A 23,485-nucleotide genomic window follows, 5' to 3' on the forward strand; every position below is an offset into this window, starting at 1 on the left:
GGCAGTGTCCTAAAGCAGGACAGGGACAGGGACAGAGACAGTATGTGCAGCAGGGACAGAGGGGGCCAGTGCCTTTACCAGCTCCACAGGTTCCACGGATTCAGGGACAGACACATCTGGCTTTACCGGCACCGCCACAAACTCAGGGACAGGCACCACAGCAGTTGCATTATGGCAGGGTGTATAACCCCAAGCCACAGGATGTTCAGGCACCTCAGACTATTGAGGGTAAGTTTCCTATTCATGGTTTACATGGACGTGTTTTATTTGATACGGGTGCTACACACTCATTTATAGCTAGGACTTTTGTTGCTTTATCTGGGATGAGGACGAGGGTATGCACTAGACCTCAGGGTATTTCTACACCATTGGGTGATACAACTATTATACATGAGAGTGATGGGCCTGTGACACTAGATATTGGCAGACTCAGATTTCTAGCCAATCTATTGGTCCTGGACATGCACACTTATGACGTGATACTTGGGATGGATTGGTTGTCTCACTACCATGCCCAAGTTGATTGTTTTGATAGATCTATTATTTTTACCATACCTGGTCAGGATATGTACGCAGTAGCTATGCCACGTTCTAAAGGAGGCGGTAGCACCTATTTGTTCCATGTGGAGGAGGAAAAGGATGAGGGGATTACTGTGTCATTGGATAACATACCAATTGTACAGGATTTCCCGGATGTATTTCAGGAGATTCCAGGGTTGCCACCTAGTCGCGAGATCGATTTTGTGATAGACTTAGCTCCAGGCACTGCGCCTATTGCTAAGGCACCCTATAGGATGGCACCGGTAGAGATAAGAGAGCTGAGGGATCAGATTCAGCAGTTACTCAGCCAGGGTTTTATTCGTAGGAGTACATCACCTTGGGGAGCACCGGTTCTATTTGTGAAGAAGAAGGATGGTTCGCTTCGTCTGTGTATAGATTACAGGGAGTTGAATAAGGTTACGATTCGTAACAAGTATCCTTTGCCCAGGATTGATGACTTGTTTGATCAGTTAAGGGGAGCCACATACTTCTCCAAGATTGATCTACGTTCTGGGTATCATCAGCTGAGGGTTAGGGAGCAGGATGTTCCTAAGACAGCGTTTCTCACGAGATATGGTTCTTATGAGTTTCGTGTTATGCCGTTTGGGACGACTAATGCACCTGCAGTGTTCATGGACTTAATGAATAGAGTCTTCCGGGCTTATTTGGATCAATTTGTTATTGTCTTTATTGATGACATCTTGATCTATTCTCGGTCGGAGGACGATCATGCTAGACATCTTCGCATAGTCTTGCAGACGCTTCGTGAACACCAGTTGTATGCCAAGTTCGAGAAGTGTGAATTTTGGCAGCGGGAGGTGAAATTTCTGGGTCACGTGGTGTCAGAAAAGGGGATCGCAGTGGATCCGGCCAAGATTTCGGCAGTGGTTGAGTGGGGACAGCCTACATCACCTACAGAGATTCGGAGTTTTCTCGGTCTGGCAGGATATTACAGGAGATTCATCCAGGGGTTCTCCAAGATAGCAGGACCACTCACTCATCTGACCAAGAAGGGTGTACAGTTCGTGTGGGATGAACACTGTCAGCGAGCTTTTGATGAGCTGAAAAGGAAGCTGACTTCTGCACCGGTTCTGGCTACTCCGCGGAGCGGGATAGAGTACCTTGTTTACACGGATGCATCGTTGCAGGGTCTTGGATGTGTATTGATGCAGGAGGAGCGACCGATTTCTTATGGATCTCGGAAACTTAAGCCTCATGAGCTTAATTATCCGACACATGATTTGGAATTGGCAGCAGTGGTCTTTGCCTTGCGTATTTGGAGGCATTATCTGTTGGGTGAGTCTTTCAGATTATTCAGTGATCACAAGAGTCTGCAGTACTTGTTCACTCAGCGGGAGCTGAATATGAGACAGCGCAGATGGTTGGAGTTTGTAAAAGACTATCATTTCTCTATACAATACCATCCAGGGAAAGCGAATGTAGTGGCGGATGCACTCAGTCGCCGACCTATTGGTGGTCTTTCTACCCTATTCACTACTGAGTGGAATGCTATGAAGAATGTAGATGAGTTGTCAGATGCTTTTATGGCTTGCATGGTGGTTACACCTTCCATCATTCGCAAGGTTTTACAGGCACAACTCACTGATCAGCAGTGTGTCGACAAGATCACAGAGATAGCTTCCGGAGAGGTTCCATTCTACTATGTTGGGGCTGATGGAGGTTTAAGGTACAAGGGACGGCTAGTGGTACCTTCTGCTGATAATTTGAGGAAGGATGTGATGATTGAGACTCATCACTCTGAGTTCTCTGTTCATCCGGGAGGCGATAAGATGTATCAAGATATGAAACGACAGTTTTGGTGGGCAGGTATGAAGAGGGATATTGCTCTTTTTGTTTCTCAGTGTAGTACTTGTCAGATGGTTAAGATTGATCATCAGAGGCCGCCAGGAGCTCTACAGTCACTACCAATTCCAGAGTGGAAATGGGAGAGTATATCTATGGATTTTGTGGAAGGGTTGCCAAATTCTTTCAAGGGGCATAATTCCATATGGGTCATTGTGGATAGGTTGACCAAGTCAGCTCATTTCTTGCCTATTTGCACTGACTACACTTCGGAGCAGTTGGCGAGGCTTTACATTTCAGAGATTGTGAAGCTACATGGCATTCCATTGTCTATTATATCGGATAGGGATTCGAGCTTTGTATCTGGATTTTGGAAGAGTTTTCAGCAGGCTTTAGGTACGGAGTTACACCTTAGTACTGCTTATCATCCTCAGACTGACGGACAGACTGAGAGGGTGAATCAGATTATGGAAGATATGCTTCGGTCGTGTGTTCTGGATTTCAAGGGCCACTGGGAGGAATATTTGCCACTTGTGGAGTTTGCTTATAACAATAGTTTCCAGAAGACTATTGGTAAGAGCGAATTCCGAGGACGGAATTCCTTTTGTTAGGGGGGAAGAATGTAATACCCCTAATTTTCAAAAGGATAGTCTCGGTATTTTGTTTAATCGTTTTCTGTTAATTAATTGTTTTCTGTTCATTATCTGTTCATTAATCGCTTTCTGTTAATTAATTGTTTTCTGTTCATTATCTGTTCATTACTTGTTTTTGAATTATGTTTAATTGACTTTTTAAGGATTTGACTTAATTGTGACTTGTTTGAATTATGGTGTTTTAATTTATTTAATTGATTAGTTAATTGTATTTTTGTATTTTAATTCTTTTAAATGCTTAATTGATTTACATTAGGGTTTAGTTAACGTTTACTTTAGGGTTTTGTTTTAGAAGTCAAGTCTTGGTAGCCGACGTAGATTTAATTAGGATTTTCTATGGGCCAGCTAGGTTCACTGTAGGGTTTGGATTGAATTTAGGTTTTATATAAACTTATAAATATACGTATTAAGTTCTGCCTAGGGTTTTTAGGAAACCCTATTCACGACAGTGGAGGCAGAGAAGGAACATAGGAGGATTACGGCCGTTTGCCGGAGAAATTTACGAAGACGACGTTGGGATTTTTAACCGAAATCTCAAAGGCAAGTTCTAATCCTAACTCTCTCCCTTAGGCTCGTGTTCTTTGCATCTCTAATACAATTCCAGGGATATATAAAGGTTTAAAATTAAACTGGGTTTGCATGTCTGAAATAGCTAAACCTAAATGTGTTGATAAGTTGGTTATTGTTTACTTTGAACTCTTTCTTGTGAAACCCATGTTTTACTCTATGTTTTAATTGATTTTAATTAAATAATTAAGGATTTAATCAACGCTGGAACACCTTGGGAAAATATTAAACTTAATCTGGTTCACATGGGTGATCACTTGAAACAGTATGGTCATGAGTGAGTAGTTGTTCCAGTTTAGGTCCTTCTTGCATAAGTTGTAGTCTAATTGATGTTGGTTGATGAATTAAGAGTTTAACTAATTCTGGAACACACTAGACCTAGTATTAGACACCTAGGAGCTTTAAGAATAGAGGGCAGACGAGCAAAATGTCAGAAAATAACCGGCGTCGGAGAAGACGGAGGCTGGGAGGAGTGGAGGCGGCTCCACCCTTCAATGGAGGCGGCTCCATTGAAGTGGAGCCGGCTCCATATGTTATTGGAGGCGGCTCCAATAGGGTGGAGGCGGCTCCACTTATTTTTGGAGCCGGCTCCAATGTGGTTTTTCCATTTTTTTAAAGTTTCAGCGAGAGTTTTGCTTAGGTACTTGGATTTTAACGGTTCCAGTTTAATTCAAAGCCTTAATGGAGGTTTTCATAGGTGTCTAAGAGCAAATTAAATCTCCCAAGAGCCTTGTTAATGCATAATTAATCACCTTGTATTATAGTTTGAACATTATAGAATTCTTGCACAAGTTAGTATACTGTTTAAATGTGAAGGTACAAAATTGTTCAACATGGTTTTAGCAATTTTGTCGAGAATGATTTTATAGATTTAAATCATGTTCCAGTGGGGAAATATAAGCATGTCAGATTACAGAATTATTATATGCTTATAGAGGATAAATTGATTTATACATGTATTATATATAATATCAATTCTTGGATAATTATGTAGCGGTATAAACTAAGCATGTCCAAATATATATTTTTATTATGATTAGCACGGATTAAAGGATGTCTATACTTATTCTCTATGCAATAAATTATGAGAGAATCATGCAACGGTGGTATAAGACAAGCATTTTAGTTTACAAAGTTATATTATGCCTTGTATGGAATTAATTAATGTAAACAGTTATTTAAATTTTGCCAGTTATTGTGGAACAATTGATGCCTATATGTAATATATTATTATCAATTGTGGAATTTATGGATTAGTTGGTATTTACATATATACTTGTATTGCCAACTACTGGATGGATGGATTGTATGCACCGGTATGGGACGGTGACATACTAGGGACGGATTAGTTTAAAAATACTACATCCTACCTACATGGAATAAAGGAATGGATTTCAAAATAAATCCTACTTATGCTCAAGTTAAAGAAGCTGCACAAGCTGAATGACTAACTAGATTACTTGTTATTTAAGTTAAGTCAAAGAAGCTGCACAAGCTGAATGACTAACTGGATTCTGGATGGATAGTTAGGATCGGACTTTATATATATTTTTATGGTATCGCGATATGAGCTTGAGTCTCTAAGTCGTCGGTTAGGGAGCGTATATGCAGTAGGATGCGTAGCTGGATATGGGAGGTTGTGGTGTACCCTGTTAGGTCTAGGTACTCATGCCCACCTATGGGTGCGTTTTCGCATGTTACCTTCTATTCAGGTTGAGACCTTCTCCATAGTCCAGTGAGAGTCCTGTAGTGTGATTATACATATGTATGGACTATTAGCTATTGTTGAATTGGTTAGAATGTACATGCGTATCGAGTCTCTGCTTGGATTGTAGTAGGATAGAACTTGTTCGTGGGCCTGACCCACTCCTATTTTTCAGGTGTACGTCAGTTCCAGGCTTGAGCTTGTTCGTGCTGTGCAGAGACGATCTTCCATTCTACCGACGATGTAGGATTTCTTTCCAGATCTTGGATTTGGGTTTTATCTTTCTTTTTACTTTCATTTAATGTGAGATTTTTATTAGGGGTCCACTAGAGATGGATTCCCGAGCTGTTCAAATTATGGATATTTGGTTTATCAACTTTAAGTATTTAATTATTTAAGGAGTATCTTTTAGTTTCTTTTCAGCTTTAAACTTTCATTTCGTAATTCATTTTGTATTCCATGTTCGCTATAACATATCAATTGTTTGATACTCCCTCGGGTTTGGGCCTGGGCCTGATCAACCCGTGTCTCGGATCCGAGGGGTATCACAGCCCCTCCCCAAACTGGCCCCATTGCCATCCCTAATCGCGACTGTGCTTACAATTCTTGTACTAAATGAGTAGTGCTAAAAAAAGGGGTACCACTTGAACCTGAAGAACCAATTTGGAGATCAAAAGAGAAACAAAACAAAGGTCATCAGTTCTGGTTTTCTCAAAGAGAACGGGTAAACCAAGTCTAAATGTCTCAAAAACATCTTTACAAAATGCAGGTGATGCATTTTTTTTTAAATATTTTAATTTTTTGCATAAATAATTCTAAAATGATACACAATGACTTAAAAATCAGTAACTAGAGTTTAAATTCCACAATATAATATGTTAAATTATGCTTAAATCACTATTTGTCTCAATCTACTACATAGAAATACAAAGAAACAAATTCAATATTTCTGATCCATGATTTTCCACCGCTATTGTTTATAAGATAACCACACAAGCAGACTCTTCTCTTTTGCACATTGATTCTCTTTTTCATACAATGTTTCATCCAAATATGTTCCACATTAGACTCTCTTAACCAAAATATGAACCTTGAATACCATAAACCTTTTGATAGATCATGTAGCTGTAATACAATATATTAGATAATTACAGTAACTTGTGTAATATATTTTACAAAAGGCTGAGTTCTAAGCTCATATTTTACACATTTTAACTACATTTACATAAAGGCTAGGTTCTAAACTCATATTTTACACATTTTCAGTACATAACTTGGTAAATGGACATTTCTGGGGAACCAAACTAGGTGTTACATCATTCTTGATATTGCAGGAAACAGGGCAAAGAGGCTGCTGTGAAGGGAAGTGAGAGATGACAACCTTTCCTCTGGCTCTTCCGGTTTCTAGATGTCGAAAAGCTTCAATGGCATCACAAAAATGGTATGGACCGGTAGGGTCAATCACTGCCTTGAGTTTTCCACTCTCCAAATATGGCCTAAGCTCCTCTAAGGTATCCCCGGAAACTGTCAAGCCTGAATAAACTGCTCTAGGGTTTGATGGAGGCCATGTTATGTCAATGATCCGCGCATCATCCTTAGCCACGACGTAGGAATTCATGGAATCACCTGAAGATGAAAATTCAATCTGATAAATAAATCTAAAAAAAATAGAAAATTATGCTCATCGGAGTAGTTGTAATGTGATTCTTTGTATGTTAGTGGCCTTTTTGTGACGAACAAATATTTTAACAGCAACTCACTTTACTATGAAGCATTTACCTAGGATGAAACTGATAAACATAGTCAGAGTAGAAGATTACCAATTGTATCATAGAGGAAATCATATTTCTCCTCTACTTCTACATATCTAGTCTTTGTGTAGTCAACAACTTTATCAGCACCCAAGCTCTTGACAAACTGCACCTTTGGGGTGCTAGTTGTTGCCACAACCTGAGAAGCTCCATAGAATTGCTTGGCCAGCTGAACAGCCAAAGTTCCAACACCACCGGCTCCACCAACAATGAAAACTGTCTGCCCCTCTTTGAAACTTGCAGTCTTGAAACCTTCCCTTGCTGTTTGAACTGCTAAAGGCAAGCTTGCAGCCTCCTCAAACGAAAGGTTTTTTGGCTTCGCTGCCACCAAATTCTCCTCCACTACGATGAACTCTGCTAGTGTCCCGAGCTGCTTTAATTTCCCATCCGCGTTGAAATTTTGGATGTTGCCATACACCTCATCACCTATGTCAAAATTTTCAGTGCCACTGCCTTTTGCTACCACAATTCCAGCCATATCACAGCCAGGGACCACCTGTAACAACATGTTGATGGTGTTGTTTATTACTATTGTGAAAAAAAGTATCCAAATATATCAGAAATTCAATAAATTGTATGCGAGTTCTTGATAGAACACTTGCAATTTTTTCACTCTGAAAAGAAAAACAATTAAACACTAGCTGCTGATGATTATCAATTACAACAGTTAGTGCTAATCAATTCAAGGAAGACAGTGTGACCTCTGACTCAAACTTAGTCCCTTGGCAGGCTTCCCTACCATATTCAGAACACAGTAATTTTTATTTATTTATTTATTTTTATTTATTTATTATTTTTTTTTTCTGATCTTTTAAATTCCAAATTAAATTGATTCACATAATAACAAGTGATCATTTGATTCAATCATATTCTTAATTTAATCCCCAAATTGTCAAATTCGTTGCACGCACCTTAATTCATCAATTATATCAGTCAATGAGTAAAAATAACCAAGTGATTGTAGCAAGTCAGTGCAAAATATGATAGAACGTCTTTGACATGCACAAGCACTCACTCACACACACACACACACACACACACACACTATTTCTGTTGTGTTCATAACCACAACTCACAGGTAAATCCAGACGAACATCGGGCTTCTGGCGCATCTTCGAATCAATAGGATTCAAAGCAGCAGCTCTAACTTGCACGAGTAGTTGGGTCGGTTGGGGAGTAGGAAACAAGTAGTCTCCTAACTTGAGGACTTCCTTAGGACCATACTTCTCATAAAACCAAGCCTTCTGCATCTTCTCTGTATTTTTTTTGCTCACACAAAGCTCACTCTCTCTTCTCTCTATATAAACTTCATAAAAACAATGAGTTTGTCTTTGTCAGTGAGTTGGAATTTGATATTTGAGGGGGTGGCCTTAAACAAGAAGAATTTTTTTTTTTTTTTTCAAGCTATCATAATAAATAAATAAATAAAACTTTAATATTCATTGATAATTTTATAAAGTATATTTACAATTGTCCTGAGTTTTCATATCTTGAAAACGTGGTATATAACAAAGTGTATCGTTTTCAACATATTTCATCAAACCATTATACTCATCCATAAGAAGTGGATGTGAGGCGTTGATGTTATCGTCTCCTTTTCAGAGGGTCATTTCATTTCTCTGAGAGGAGCAAGTGGGGTTGATATTGGCAATACTTTATACATGTTTGCATACAATAAATTGTTTTATGCACATATATTTGGTCCTTTCTGGCCATAGATTTTTTTTTTTTCCCCGATAAATAACTGGCCATAGATTGAAAATGGGATGATGAAGACTTTGGATAAAAGAAAAAGAACCACAACCAGCAATAGTTATGACTGTAACCATCATAATTAAGACTTTTGATACTAATTGGAACAAAAAAGTGGTTAAAGTGTCACAATTAAAACTAATGAATTGTGTTGGACTGGAGTGAAGGACATGATCAAAGCACATGACAATGGTCTCCACTCTCAACCAATGCCCAAAAAGTTTTGGTTAAATTATTCCAACTTCTTATCAGTGTGGGACAAACAATGAGCAGTGTCTTTTCTTGATTGAGAGCTTGTGCACCATTATCTTTGATAAATGCTAATCAACAATAATTATGACTGTAACCATCACCAACTTCGACAAAATAGACTCTGTTGTGACCCACACCATCTAACGAGTGATGGTTAAAAATGAACAATAAGATTGGATTAGATTATTGTTAGATAATAACAGCAACATAAATCCATGTCAAGAGTGAATTTCTTATTAGTTAGGTTATTTCTTATTGTAATACCCCCAATTTTAAAGAATATTTTTGGTATTTAATTTTTGATTTAATTATATTTTTATTTGATTAATTGTTAAATTATTTTATTGTGGTGATTAAATTGAATTAATTGCTTAATTGGATTTAATTACTTATTTGAATTATTGGTTTATTTGATTTATTGCATTGTATTTTTTATATTAAATTGACTTATTGGTTTTAATTGATTATTTAAATTAATTGGTTTTAATTGGTTATGTAAATTAAATTAAGTGCTAAATAATATGTAACGTGGATTAATTACCTGTCTAATTATTATATTTATTTAATTATTTTATTTAGTTAATAATGTAATGTTTATTTATTTTCTTTATGGCAACTTAGTGTTACAGTTATAACTTTGGTTTATAATTCACGTATAGGTGAGCCGCCGTAGGTTAGAACTGAGATAGTTTTATGGGCCGGTTAGAATTGGAATTAGGGCTTAGTCTCTAATTGTACATGGATTAGGGTTATTGTTAATTTACATCTATAAATATATACAATACGATGGTTTAGGGTTTAGAGAAAATAAACGTATGCTCTGTAAGGAAAAACAGAGACTGTGAGATATAGAGGGCAAACAGAGAGAGAACCGGAGTGGAATTTGGGTGGTTCACAAAACAGAATCAAGGATGGAAGTTTGGTGTGTGTTACTGGACTGTAATAGGAGCAGCAAAGGTGGTATAACACAACGAACGTGGCCGGAGAAAATAGAGGCAACAGTTAGAGATTTTTATTTCAAAGTCTCAAAGGCAAGTCTCTGATTCTTCTCTTTCCCGTTAATTCGTGTTCTGTGCATGCCTAGTTAGACTCCAGGGATTTAATAAAGACTAAAACGGATTTAAACAAACATTATAACAAGTCTTTTATACATATATGAATTTTATTTAATCTCGTGGAATTAACTGGTTTGCATGAATCTGTGATATTCTGTTATTTGTTCCTCTTGTTGTTCACGTTTAAGTTTTGTTTAATGGAGGTTAGTAATGCGAATGGATGCCTTGTAATTGATCTGGGTCTAAGATTAAATCCTAGAACAGGTATTTAAAACAGTATTTAAATTTCATGGAATAAATCTGTTTTGAGTTGCTTTAAACTACTAACTAAATTTCAGAAATCGTTGCTTTAAAACTTGTGTTCCATACATGTTTTAATTGGATATCAGTGGTCTAAAATTTATTTAGGACTAAGATTGAACCTAGAATAAGATTTAGAACACATTACAGAGGTTCTGTAAATCACTGGAGTTGAAGAAAACGAAGCTAGAATGGACGAGGCTGCTAAGAGGAGGGAGAGAAGGCTCCCAACCTTCTTAGAGCCGGCTCCCAAAGGGGAGAGCCGGCTCTTGGTGTCTTGGAGCTAGCTCTAAGAGCCTAGAGCCGGCTCTAGGTAGAAAAATGGAGCAGGCTCCCATTTTAAGAGCCTGCTCTCTTTTGAAAACACTGTAACGTGGTTTTTTAAGGACTGTTTGGTTTTCTAGGTTTATGCACTTGAGTTAAATTATTTTAAATAATGTGTGGGACTGTATAAGGCTGGAATTATGGTGGAAAAATATAAATTCATAACTGGATTAAAGATTAGAGCAAAAGAACCTAAAAGAAGACGGGTAATTTGCTTACTATTTTATTAGTTTTATTTACTGGAACCGAGTAAGGTTTTTTTTATATATAATTTAATTATATATAATCATATATTTATTCAGTGTTATAAGTATGGTGAATTGATTATATTTAACTATGCTTAGTTGGATTTAATTGATACTTAAATTGCTAAAATTGTATCGGTTTATCACTATTTTTGGAGGATTTGAATGCTATGGATTATTTTAGCATTTTAAATGATTAGAGCGTGATTTTTAGGTTCTGGAGGGAATACCTAATGCCATTATATTTGTATTAAACCATACAGATGCATGTTTAGAGAACTGATGATAATTTAATTAAATATTATTTTTTTCAATTATGTGGATTGGAGGACTGTATGCACCGGTATGGGACGGTGGCATACTAGGGATGGATTAGTTCAGATATTAAGTCCTACCTAAAATGGATTAAGGTGTGGAATAACCATAGAGGTTAAGTCCAATCCTTATTTGTGTCAGGTCAGTAAATAACTGAATGACATAAATTGGTTTACTGGGATGGTTCGTTATACATATATCAAGCCACTGCAACAGTTGGATGATATCTTGTATTAGGATTGTAATACCCCGAAATTTTAAAGAATGTATTTAAATTAATTTTGTGTTAGGTTAATTAATTTTATTTATTTGTGCATACTACATTATTATATTAGGTTCATTTAATTGTGCATGTAAATTAATTGTGTATGTTAAAATAGTAAATTTGTTCATGTAAATATGCATGTATTATTATTAATAATTTTATTTGTTGGTTATGCTTATATTAATCATTATTAGTTAAGTAAAGTATTATATTTGTGTTATATAGTATTATGATGATATAATGTATTATTTTGTAATAATAATAATTATATTAGTTTAATAATAATAATAATAATAATAATAATATTAATAATAATATAATTATAATAATTATAAAAGTTTTATTAATAATAATATTAGTAATAATAATATTAGTATTAAATCAAGGTAATGATGAAAAATTAAATACTAGGATAGAATTTCATTTACTATGGTAAGAATGGTGGATCAAATATCTTGATTAAAGATAGCATTGTCTTAAAGCCATATAGGTAGGAGTATGAGAAATGGGTGAGAAGTTATTATAAATAAGATATTTGTAATATTTATATTATATATTTTGTATATAAATTAACTAGCTTGCCTTAGAAGAAAATAAAGGGAGTTAGAAGCAAAGTATAAATTCTAGAGAGCTATTTTATAAGAGTGAAAGGAAAAGAGAAAGAGAAAGAAGCTTGGACCGGTGTAGGCAATTTTACCCGACTACGCGCAGACCGGCGGATTTATTTTAAATCCAAAAAGGCAAGTTATTATCTACTTTTCCCCTTTGAATTAATAAATTAATTGTTTAGCTTATTTTTATGCATCGAGCCAAGGTTAGGAGGTTAATAAATAATTAATTTTATTTTATTAAATTAATGGAATTTTAATTATATAGGATAGTATATATTTATTTAATGTCCTATGAAATTAATAATGGCTAAAAATAATTAAATAAGACTTTAGGGATTTTTCTAGAATTTTCTAGATTTTTCCGAGCATTTTCTGCAATTTCCGGCGACCTTCCGGCGAGTTTTCCGGTCGCCGGCAGTGGGGGAGACGACCGGAGTGATCCGGTGCGACGCGGCGCACCATAGGAGGGTGTACGCGCGCATCCTGGCCATTAGTGGAGTCTGATTGATCCGGTGCATCGCGGTCCATGATACCGCGGTACACCCGGATCCGTGGACGTTGGATGGAGGAGATGTAGGTGGATTGATCCGGTGTGGCGCGCACGTAGGAAATCTGATGCAACCGACCAACCAGCACACGCCGCGTCAGCAAGGCACCCCTAGTGCGCGCGTGGCAGCGCGTGGGACTCTCCAAACGCGCGTGGGAGCGCGTGCGGGCGCGTGGCTGATGCCAGACGCGCGTGGAGGCGCGTGGGAGAGTGGGGAAAGCTTGGCTGCGCGTGGGGAGGCTCTGGGAGGCGCGTGAGGGCGCGTGTGGGGTCCCTACAGCTGCTGGAAATTACCAGAATACCCCTAGGGCCTGTTTTGTAAATTCCAGAACCTTAAACTTGGATTTTTAGGTACTGTGTTGGTAATTACGGGTTTAACGGGCCACGAAATTATTATTTTAACACCCGTTACTTATTCTTATGGCCGATTAATCTTTTCTAAGCATTTATTGGCTCGTTCGCAGTACGGATACTAATGTGAATTATTTAAACGACATTGTTAAATATAAATAGTGTTATTATCGTATTTAATGGTATCAAACATTACTGTTAAATTAAATAAGGCCATGGTTTTAATCAGATAAATTATCCATGATATCTTATAGGATGTTTATACTGTTAATTGATATATAAACCATGAATATTATGCTGTGTGCATTTCAGGAAATAAATGGACTGTTTAATTATGTCGCATTTATATTATATGGATGTGTTGCCATATAGAACCATATGAGCTGGCTAATAAGTTTAGACTCATTTATACCTTATGCATTCGTTGCGATAGACAGATGTGTGGCTGTCGGGGTATGTGGTTTAATATTATTGGCATGTGTTGCCTAATTGACATACTCGGTATATTTATTAATATTGTTGGCATGTGTTGCCTAATTGATATGCTCAGTATATTCATCAGTACTTTGCGAGGTGTTATCACTGTGTAGTTCGTTGTAGTCTGTGTTGTCAGTACCGTGCACCATGTATAATAGCTGATTTCCCGGGTAGGGAAAGGCGACACTTGACCACCTAGTGTGAGTCTAAGTGATCACCGTCTATTCTGGTTGAGGTCATGTTATACATTGGATAGTTCCCATAGGATGTATACAGATATAGTACTCATCCGATTCATAATGATTAATTTATTTGATTCTCTGATTTGGGTCATAGTAGAGAGGACTTGCTCGTGGGGTTGACCCACCATTGTTGTTATTTCAGGATACGGTCAGTATCCGTTTCAAGGCTGAGGTTAGCCGTGTGGGACCATCATCCGAACTCATCTACTCCTACGATCCAGTGCAGGGTAGAAGTTTTATGTAGTATTTCAGTTTCAGTTTTTATTTACTTTTGACGTTGAACTCTCAGGGTTATATTTAGGGATCCCTGACGTAGGATTTCCAAGTTGTAATGAAGTACTGTATTAAATAAAGGATGGATGGATGTTGTATTATTTAATGTTTCTTTCCTGTCTAAATTCTTTTATTTCCATCATTTTATATTCCATGCTTGTATATTGCCAATTATTTTTGATATCCCTCGTTTTTCGTGTATAAGCCTGATCAACTTATGCGTGGGAAATGTGGGGGTGTTACAGTTGGTATCAGAGCATTCCAGGTTCGAGTGTCTTAGGGATCTGTGATTACTATACTTCCGCGTTGTGTATTCTGATAATTAGAGCCTAAGTATTAGGGTTCTTTGTATTCTTTTAGTCGGTCCATTATAATGTACTGACGTTAGATTTTTCTGAATTTAATAGAAGGATGTCTCGGCGTGGGACAAGGAATGCGAACCGTCATCGCAGTATTTCCCCAACTCAAAATGAGAATCAGGAATTTTCTCCTCAAGTTGCTGATATCATTGCACGAGCGGTGGCAGCAGGAGTAGCATCTGCTCTACGAAACCAGCAACCTCCTCCGATAGTACCTGTTCCTGAACCAGTGGCACAGCCAATGTCATGGGACAAAGTTCGTCACTCGTTCATCCGGGGAAATCCACCAACGTTTGCGGGGTCCACAGATGTCCTGTTAGCATATCAGTGGAAACAGGAGAGCGAGCGTCATCTTCGGATGGTAATCTGTACCGAAGTGCAGAAACAGATGCTGGCTACGTTTATGCTGATAGGCAATGCATTGCAGTGGTGGGAGTCTATTACTACTGTCGATGAGAGGACCAGATTGACGTATGCTGAATTTCAGACTCGCTTTGACGGCAAGTATTTTCCTATGTCAGTAAGATCAGCGATGAAGACCGAATTTCTGGATCTGCAACAGGAAGATATGACTGTGGCTGAGTATGAACAGAAGTTCATAAATTTGTCATTATTTGCACCAGAGGAGGTCAATACGGAAGAAAAGAAGAGAGACCGCTTTGTGAAGGGGTTAATATGGCCGATTAAAGTGGTGATCTTAGGTAGTCCGGCATATACTACTTATATCCAGGTGGTTAATGCCGCCTTACAACACTGCCAGATGAGGAGTGATTACCGGAAGTCCAAGGGAGATAAGCGGACTAACCGAGACTACCAGACAGTGGAGAAAGGAAGCAACAGTGGTGCCAAGTCCAATGATAGGGGCAGATTTCAAGGACATCAACCTTGGAAGAAAAACAAAGGAAACCCAGATGTGCAGAGGGATGGAGTCCCTAATCAGGGTAGACAAGGTGGGATACCTCAGACCGGACAGGAACAGTGGTCGGGAAATCAACAGAGAAGGCAGGCAGGTCCTTTTACGGGACGTTGTTATCACTGTAGAGAGATTGGGCATCCGGCCAAGATGTGTCCCAAAGCTAAGCAGGGACAGTATGGGCAGCCGAGACCTAATCAGCCGTTACCTCTACCGGCCCCACCGATGCCACGTGGGCAAGTTCAGAATTTTTCGGCACTTCCAGCACCACCATTTCCTCCGGGACAACCTCCACAGCAGTTGCATCATGGCAGAGTTTATAACTTCATGCCACATAATGCGCAGGCTCCTCAGGCTATTGAGGGTATGTTTTCTATACATGGTCGAACTGCTCGTATACTGTTTGACACTGGTGCATCACATTCTTTTGTGTCTAGATCTTTTGTTATCTTATCTGGTATGACGACTCAGTTATGTGACCAACCTCTTAATATTTATACACCATTGGGAGTTGGCGCAATTTTACGAGAGTATAGCGGTGATATCCTTATAGATATGGGCCGACTTCGATTTCTTGCAAATTTGTTAGTGTTAGATATGCATTCGTATGATGTTATACTTGGGATGGACTGGTTATCTCAGTACCATGCTCAGGTTAACTGTTACGAAAAGTCTATTGTATTTTCTATACCAGGACAGGAGATGTATCTTCTTGTTGTACCACAACCTGATAGAGGGCCTAGCACTTATTTATTCGTTCTTGAGGAGGACTCACAGGAAGCGACTGCGGTATCTCTTGACAGCATCCCGGTAGTACAGGAATTCCAGGATGTATTCCAGGAAATTCCAGGCTTGCCACCGAGTCGAGAGATAGATTTCGTTATTGATTTAGCTCCAGGCACTACGCCTATTGCTAAGGCGCCGTACAGAATGGCACCAGTGGAGATGCGAGAGTTGAAAGATCAAATTCAACAGTTGCTCAGCCAGGGATTTATTCGCAGGAGTACTTCACTATGGGGAGCACCAGTATTGTTTGTCAAGAAGAAGGATGGATCTCTTCGTCTTTGTATTGATTACAGAGAACTGAACAAGGTCACTATTCGCAACAAGTACCCGTTGCCCAGAATTGATGACCTGTTTGATCAGTTGAAGGGAGCTACTTACTTCTCAAAGATCGATTTGAGGTCTGGTTATCATCAGCTACGAGTCAGAGAACAAGATGTTCCAAAGACAGCATTTCTCACGAGGTACGGGTCTTATGAGTTTCGTGTTATGCCTTTCGGTTTAACGAACGCTCCAGCTGTCTTTATGAACTTGATGAATAGAGTATTCAGAGAATACTTAGATCAGTTTGTCATTGTTTTCATTGATGATATTCTGGTTTACTCTAAGTCGGAGAAGGACCATGCTAGACATTTACGCACAGTATTGCAGACACTTCGAGAACATCAGTTGTTTGCGAAGTTTGAGAAGTGTGAATTTTGGCAGAAAGAGGTCAAATTTCTGGGTCATGTAGTGTCAGAAGAAGAGTTAGCAGTAGATCCAGCCAAGGTTGCGGCCGTTATGGAGTGGGGACAGCCTACCTCACCGACAGAGATTCGCAGTTTTCTGGGATTGGCGGGGTATTATCGCAGGTTCATCCAGGGATTTTCCAAAATTGCGGGTCCACTTACTCATCTGACTAAGAAGAATGTACCATTTGTATGGGATGATTCTTGTCAGGCTGCTTTTGCTGAATTAAAGAGTAAGTTAACTTCTGCACCTGTCTTAGCCACACCTCAGAGTGGAATCGAGTATTTAGTATTTACCGACGCTTCTCTGAAGGGTTTGGGTTGTGTGTTGATGCAAGAAGAGCGACCAGTTTCTTATGGGTCTAGGAAGCTTAAGCCTCATGAGCTTAATTACCCGACTCACGACCTAGAGCTCGCCGAAGTGGTTTTTGCCTTGCGTATTTGGAGACATTATCTTTTGGGGTAGACTTTTCGATTGTTTAGCGATCATAAGAGTCTACAGTATTTGTTCACACAGAGGGAACTGAATATGAGACAGCGCAGATGGTTGGAGTTCGTGAAAGACTATCACTTCTCTATTCAGTATCATCCAGGGAAAGCGAATGTTGTAGCAGACGCACTCAGCCGCCGACCATATGTCAGCCTTTCAGCTTTGTTTACAACAGAGTGGGATGCTTTGAAGACGGTTGATGAGTTAGCAGACGCTTTTATGGCATGTGTGGTAGTAACTCCTTCTATCATTCATCAGGTTATTCAAGCGCAACTCTCAGATCAACAGTGTATTGACCGGGTTTCGGAGTTAGCCTCCGGAGATGTTCCTTTTTATTCTATGGGGACTGATAGAGGATTGAGGTACAAGGGACGTTTAATTGTGCCTTCAGCTGATAATTTGAGAAATGTTGTGATGAGAGAGACACACACTTCTCAGTTCTCTGTACATCCAGGGGGAGACAAGATGTATCAGGACATGAAACGCCAGTTTTGGTGGGCCGGCATGAAAAGAGATATAGCTATCTTTGTCTCTAAATGTAGCACCTGTCAGATGATTAAGATTGATCATCAGAGACCGCCAGGATCGTTACAGCCACTTCCCATACCAGAATGGAAATGGGAAAGTATTTCCATGGACTTTATAGAGGGATTACCTACTTCACAGCAAAATCACAACTCTATTTGGGTCATTGTTGATAGATTGACCAAGTCCGCTCACTTTCTGCCTGTTCGGTCAAACTTTACGTCAGAACAGTATGCTAAGCTGTATATTGCAGAAATGGTGAAACTTCATGGTGTACCATTGTCCATCGTATCAGATAGAGATCCGAAGTTTGTATCAGGATTTTGGAGGAGCTTTCAGCAGGCTTTGGGTACAGAACTATATCTTAGCACTGCTTATCATCCTCAAACAGATGGACAGACTGAGCGAGTTAATCAGATTCTAGAAGACATGTTGCGGGCATGTGTTCTTGATTTTAAGGGCAATTGGGAGGAATATTTGCCGCTTTCAGAGTTTGCTTATAACAATAGTTATCAGAAAACTATTGGTATAGCACCATTTGAGGCTTTGTACGGCAGACCGTGTAGGTCTCCTGTCTGTTGGCTTGGAGTTGGTGAGAACAGCTTTTTGGGTCCTGAATTTATTAAGGACACGTCAGAAAAGATCGCTATCATTAGGGATCGGATGTGTACAGCTCAAAGCAGACAGAAAAGTTATGCTGACCGTCGAACTCGTGCTTTGGAGTTTAAGGTTGGTGATCAGGTTTTGCTTAAGGTTTCTCCTATGAAGGGAGTAATGCGGTTTGGGTCAAAGGGTAAGTTATCGCCTCGTTTTGTGGGTCCTTTTATGATTACAGATCAGATTGGGGCAGTAGCTTATCGTCTGGCTCTACCAGATAATCTTCATAGAGTACATAATGTTTTTCATGTATCTATGCTGCGAAAATTTCTACGGGATGAAGATCGATACCAACACATTGATGTGGGTGAGATTGAGTTGCAACCCGATGCAACCTATTTGGAACAACCTTACTATATTCTCGATCGTAGGAATCAGATACTGCGCACGAAGACTATTCCATTAGTACGTGTACAGTGGAGCCATCATAGTGCTACAGAGTCTACTTGGGAACGGGAAGATATTATCCGTGCCAAGTATCCAGAACTTTTTAATACAGGTATGTAGTGAATTTCGGGGACGAAATTCCTTTATTAGGGGGGGAGAATGTAATACCCCGAAATTTTAAAGAATGTATTTAAATTAATTTTGTGTTAGGTTAATTAATTTTATTTATTTGTGCATACTACATTATTATATTAGGTTCATTTAATTGTGCATGTAAATTAATTGTGTATGTTAAAATAGTAAATTTGTTCATGTAAATATGCATGTATTATTATTAATAATTTTATTTGTTGGTTATGCTTATATTAATCATTATTAGTTAAGTAAAGTATTATATTTGTGTTATATAGTATTATGATGATATAATGTATTATTTTGTAATAATAATAATTATATTAGTTTAATAATAATAATAATAATAATAATATTAATAATAATATAATTATAATAATTATAAAAGTTTTATTAATAATAATATTAGTAATAATAATATTAGTATTAAATCAAGGTAATGATGAAAAATTAAATACTAGGATAGAATTTCATTTACTATGGTAAGAATGGTGGATCAAATATCTTGATTAAAGATAGCATTGTCTTAAAGCCATATAGGTAGGAGTATGAGAAATGGGTGAGAAGTTATTATAAATAAGATATTTGTAATATTTATATTATATATTTTGTATATAAATTAACTAGCTTGCCTTAGAAGAAAATAAAGGGAGTTAGAAGCAAAGTATAAATTCTAGAGAGCTATTTTATAAGAGTGAAAGGAAAAGAGAAAGAGAAAGAAGCTTGGACCGGTGTAGGCAATTTTACCCGACTACGCGCAGACCGGCGGATTTATTTTAAATCCAAAAAGGCAAGTTATTATCTACTTTTCCCCTTTGAATTAATAAATTAATTGTTTAGCTTATTTTTATGCATCGAGCCAAGGTTAGGAGGTTAATAAATAATTAATTTTATTTTATTAAATTAATAGAATTTTAATTATATAGGATAGTATATATTTATTTAATGTCCTATGAAATTAATAATGGCTAAAAATAATTAAATAAGACTTTAGGGATTTTTCTAGAATTTTCTAGATTTTTCCGAGCATTTTCTGCAATTTCCGGCGACCTTCCGGCGAGTTTTCCGGTCGCCGGCAGTGGGGGAGACGACCGGAGTGATCCGGTGCGACGCGGCGCACCATAGGAGGGTGTACGCGCGCATCCTGGCCATTAGTGGAGTCTGATTGATCCGGTGCATCGCGGTCCATGATACCGCGGTACACCCGGATCCGTGGACGTTGGATGGAGGAGATGTAGGTGGATTGATCCGGTGTGGCGCGCACGTAGGAAATCTGATGCAACCGACCAACCAGCACACGCCGCGTCAGCAAGGCACCCCTAGTGCGCGCGTGGCAGCGCGTGGGACTCTCCAAACGCGCGTGGGAGCGCGTGCGGGCGCGTGGCTGATGCCAGACGCGCGTGGAGGCGTGTGGGAGAGTGGGGAAAGCTTGGCTGCGCGTGGGGAGGCTCTGGGAGGCGCGTGAGGGCGCGTGTGGGGTCCCTACAGCTGCTGGAAATTACCAGAATACCCCTAGGGCCTGTTTTGTAAATTCCAGAACCTTAAACTTGGATTTTTAGGTGCTGTGTTGGTAATTACGGGTTTAACGGGCCACGAAATTATTATTTTAACACCCGTTACTTATTCTTATGGCCGATTAATCTTTTCTAAGCATTTATTGGCTCGTTCGCAGTACGGATACTAATGTGAATTATTTAAACGACATTGTTAAATATAAATAGTGTTATTATCGTATTTAATGGTATCAAACATTACTGTTAAATTAAATAAGGCCATGGTTTTAATCAGATAAATTATCCATGATATCTTATAGGATGTTTATACTGTTAATTGATATATAAACCATGAATATTATGCTGTGTGCATTTCAGGAAATAAATGGACTGTTTAATTATGTCGCATTTATATTATATGGATGTGTTGCCATATAGAACCATATGAGCTGGCTAATAAGTTTAGACTCATTTATTCCTTATGCATTCGTTGCGATAGACAGATGTGTGGCTGTCGGGGTATGTGGTTTAATATTATTGGCATGTGTTGCCTAATTGACATACTCGGTATATTTATTAATATTGTTGGCATGTGTTGCCTAATTGATATGCTCAGTATATTCATCAGTACTTTGCGAGGTGTTATCACTGTGTAGTTCGTTGTAGTCTGTGTTGTCAGTACCGTGCACCATGTATAATAGCTGATTTCCCGGGTAGGGAAAGGCGACACTTGACCACCTAGTGTGAGTCTAAGTGATCACCGTCTATTCTGGTTGAGGTCATGTTATACATTGGATAGTTCCCATAGGATGTATACAGATATAGTACTCATCCGATTCATAATGATTAATTTATTTGATTCTCTGATTTGGGTCATAGTAGAGAGGACTTGCTCGTGGGGTTGACCCACCATTGTTGTTATTTCAGGATACGGTCAGTATCCGTTTCAAGGCTGAGGTTAGCCGTGTGGGACCATCATCCGAACTCATCTACTCCTACGATCCAGTGCAGGGTAGAAGTTTTATGTAGTATTTCAGTTTCAGTTTTTATTTACTTTTGACGTTGAACTCTCAGGGTTATATTTAGGGATCCCTGACGTAGGATTTCCAAGTTGTAATGAAGTACTGTATTAAATAAAGGATGGATGGATGTTGTATTATTTAATGTTTCTTTCCTGTCTAAATTCTTTTATTTCCATCATTTTATATTCCATGCTTGTATATTGCCAATTATTTTTGATATCCCTCGTTTTTCGTGTATAAGCCTGATCAACTTATGCGTGGGAAATGTGGGGGTGTTACAAGGATGGACACGGACTTTATATACTTATTATAAGGTACCATGGTATGAGCTTAAGTCTCAGGACCATGGTTAGGGTGCATATATCGCCTAGGATGGATAGCTGGACAGAGGTGTTGTTCCCTGGTAGGTCTAGGTACACATGACCACGTAATGTACGATTTACATGGTATCTCTACTCAGGCTGAGACAGACCTATTAAACTAGTGAGCGTCCTATAGTGTGTAATATATACATATATGGACTACTCTAGCTATTGTTGAATCTATTTAGGATGTATCTGCGTATCGAATTCCTGTTTGAATCGTAGTAGATCAGGACTTGCATGTGGGCCTGACCCACTCTTTTATTTTTCAAGTGCTCATCAGTTTCAGGGTTAGAGCTTAGTCATGCAGAGCAGATACAGACTTCGATTCCACCGACTACGTAGGACTGCTTACTTTTTAGCTTTGGATCGTATTTCAGTTATTTCATTTGCAGTTAGGATTTTTATTAGGGGTCCACTAGATGGATTCCTGAGTTGCTAATTAATTGGAGGTTTTGGAATTTGGATTTAATTAATTATATTTTGAGGATTTTTCATTAGAATTCATTTAAGCTATTATTATTTATTTCTTATACTTTAAATTTTGTATTCTGTGTTCGCATTACATATTAATTGTTTGATATTTTCCTCGGATTTGGGCCTGGGCCTAATCAACCCATGTTTCGGATCCGATGGGTATCACACTTATTGCTTAGGTATTTCGATTAAAAAAAAAGGTCAAAAAGAAAGTTGGGTTGCGCCATATATATGAAAGAGTATACAATAATGATGTATTTGACGAATCAAATACCATGGTCTAATAATGAAGCATTCTAATTAGTTGATAATATTAGTATTTGTTGATAATTTTGAGCTTGAATACCACTTGTAAATAATCCAAGAAACATGACAGGTATGGGAAGTACTGAAGGTACTAAAAAAACAGGAATAACAATTACTAATTCATCAGCTAATATATTTCCGAAAAGTCGAAAACTAAGTAATAACGGTTTTGTGAAATCTTCTAAGATGTTAATGGGTAAAAAGATTGGAGTTGGTTGAATGTATTTTCCAAAATAACCTAATCCTTTTTTGGTAAAACTTGCATAGAAATATAATAGATTTTCAGGTACTTGGCATGTAATACTATCACAATAAAAAGTGCATTTATTCTCTTTTAACTTGGTAATTATTATTAAGGGACTGCTTGTTTTATGATGGAGAAATTCCTATATCTAATTAGATGGATAAGTTAGGTGTTGGGAGTAAAAAGCTTCACGTACATGTCTAGTTTATTGAATTAAATTATTATCAGAGTTATCCGTACAATAATGCGATTAATTGAGGTCATGCCAGGTCTGCACTCTAAAGATGTTTGATACCAATTCAATGATACATTTGCCAAAGTCATGCTTATAAAATGTCATAATTTTAAATAGAAATGAGGAGACAGAAAATGTCTCAAGATAGAGTATTCATAGAAAGAGAAATAATTAAATAAGAGTATTATAGATATTATATATAGAAATGAGGGAGTAGTCTTGGTATTAAAAAATATGAGAAGCCTTTATTTGGCGTCAGAAGTCCTTATTTGCTCATATTATAG

At 38.1% G+C, this 23,485-nt stretch overlaps 1 protein-coding gene across 1 annotated transcript; it reads right to left on the minus strand.

Annotated features, from left to right (window-relative positions):
• Nucleotides 1–6,341: 6,341 nt before the first annotated feature.
• On the minus strand, nucleotides 6,342–8,558 carry LOC132299086 (2-methylene-furan-3-one reductase-like). The gene is made up of 3 exons (XM_059795535.1): nucleotides 8,156–8,558; nucleotides 7,089–7,575; nucleotides 6,342–6,894 (listed from the first exon to the last, which is right to left on the minus strand). The coding sequence occupies exons 1-3, from the start codon at nucleotides 8,327–8,329 to the stop codon at nucleotides 6,521–6,523; spliced, it is 1,035 nt and encodes a 344-aa protein (XP_059651518.1). The 5' UTR covers nucleotides 8,330–8,558; the 3' UTR covers nucleotides 6,342–6,520.
• Nucleotides 8,559–23,485: the final 14,927 nt, after the last annotated feature.

This window comes from Cornus florida, unplaced genomic scaffold, assembly GCF_030987335.1.
Source record: "Cornus florida cultivar Cherokee Brave unplaced genomic scaffold, ASM3098733v1 CherokeeBrave_3.0.0_Hap2_Chr03, whole genome shotgun sequence".
Taxonomy (NCBI): Eukaryota; Viridiplantae; Streptophyta; class Magnoliopsida; order Cornales; family Cornaceae; genus Cornus; species Cornus florida.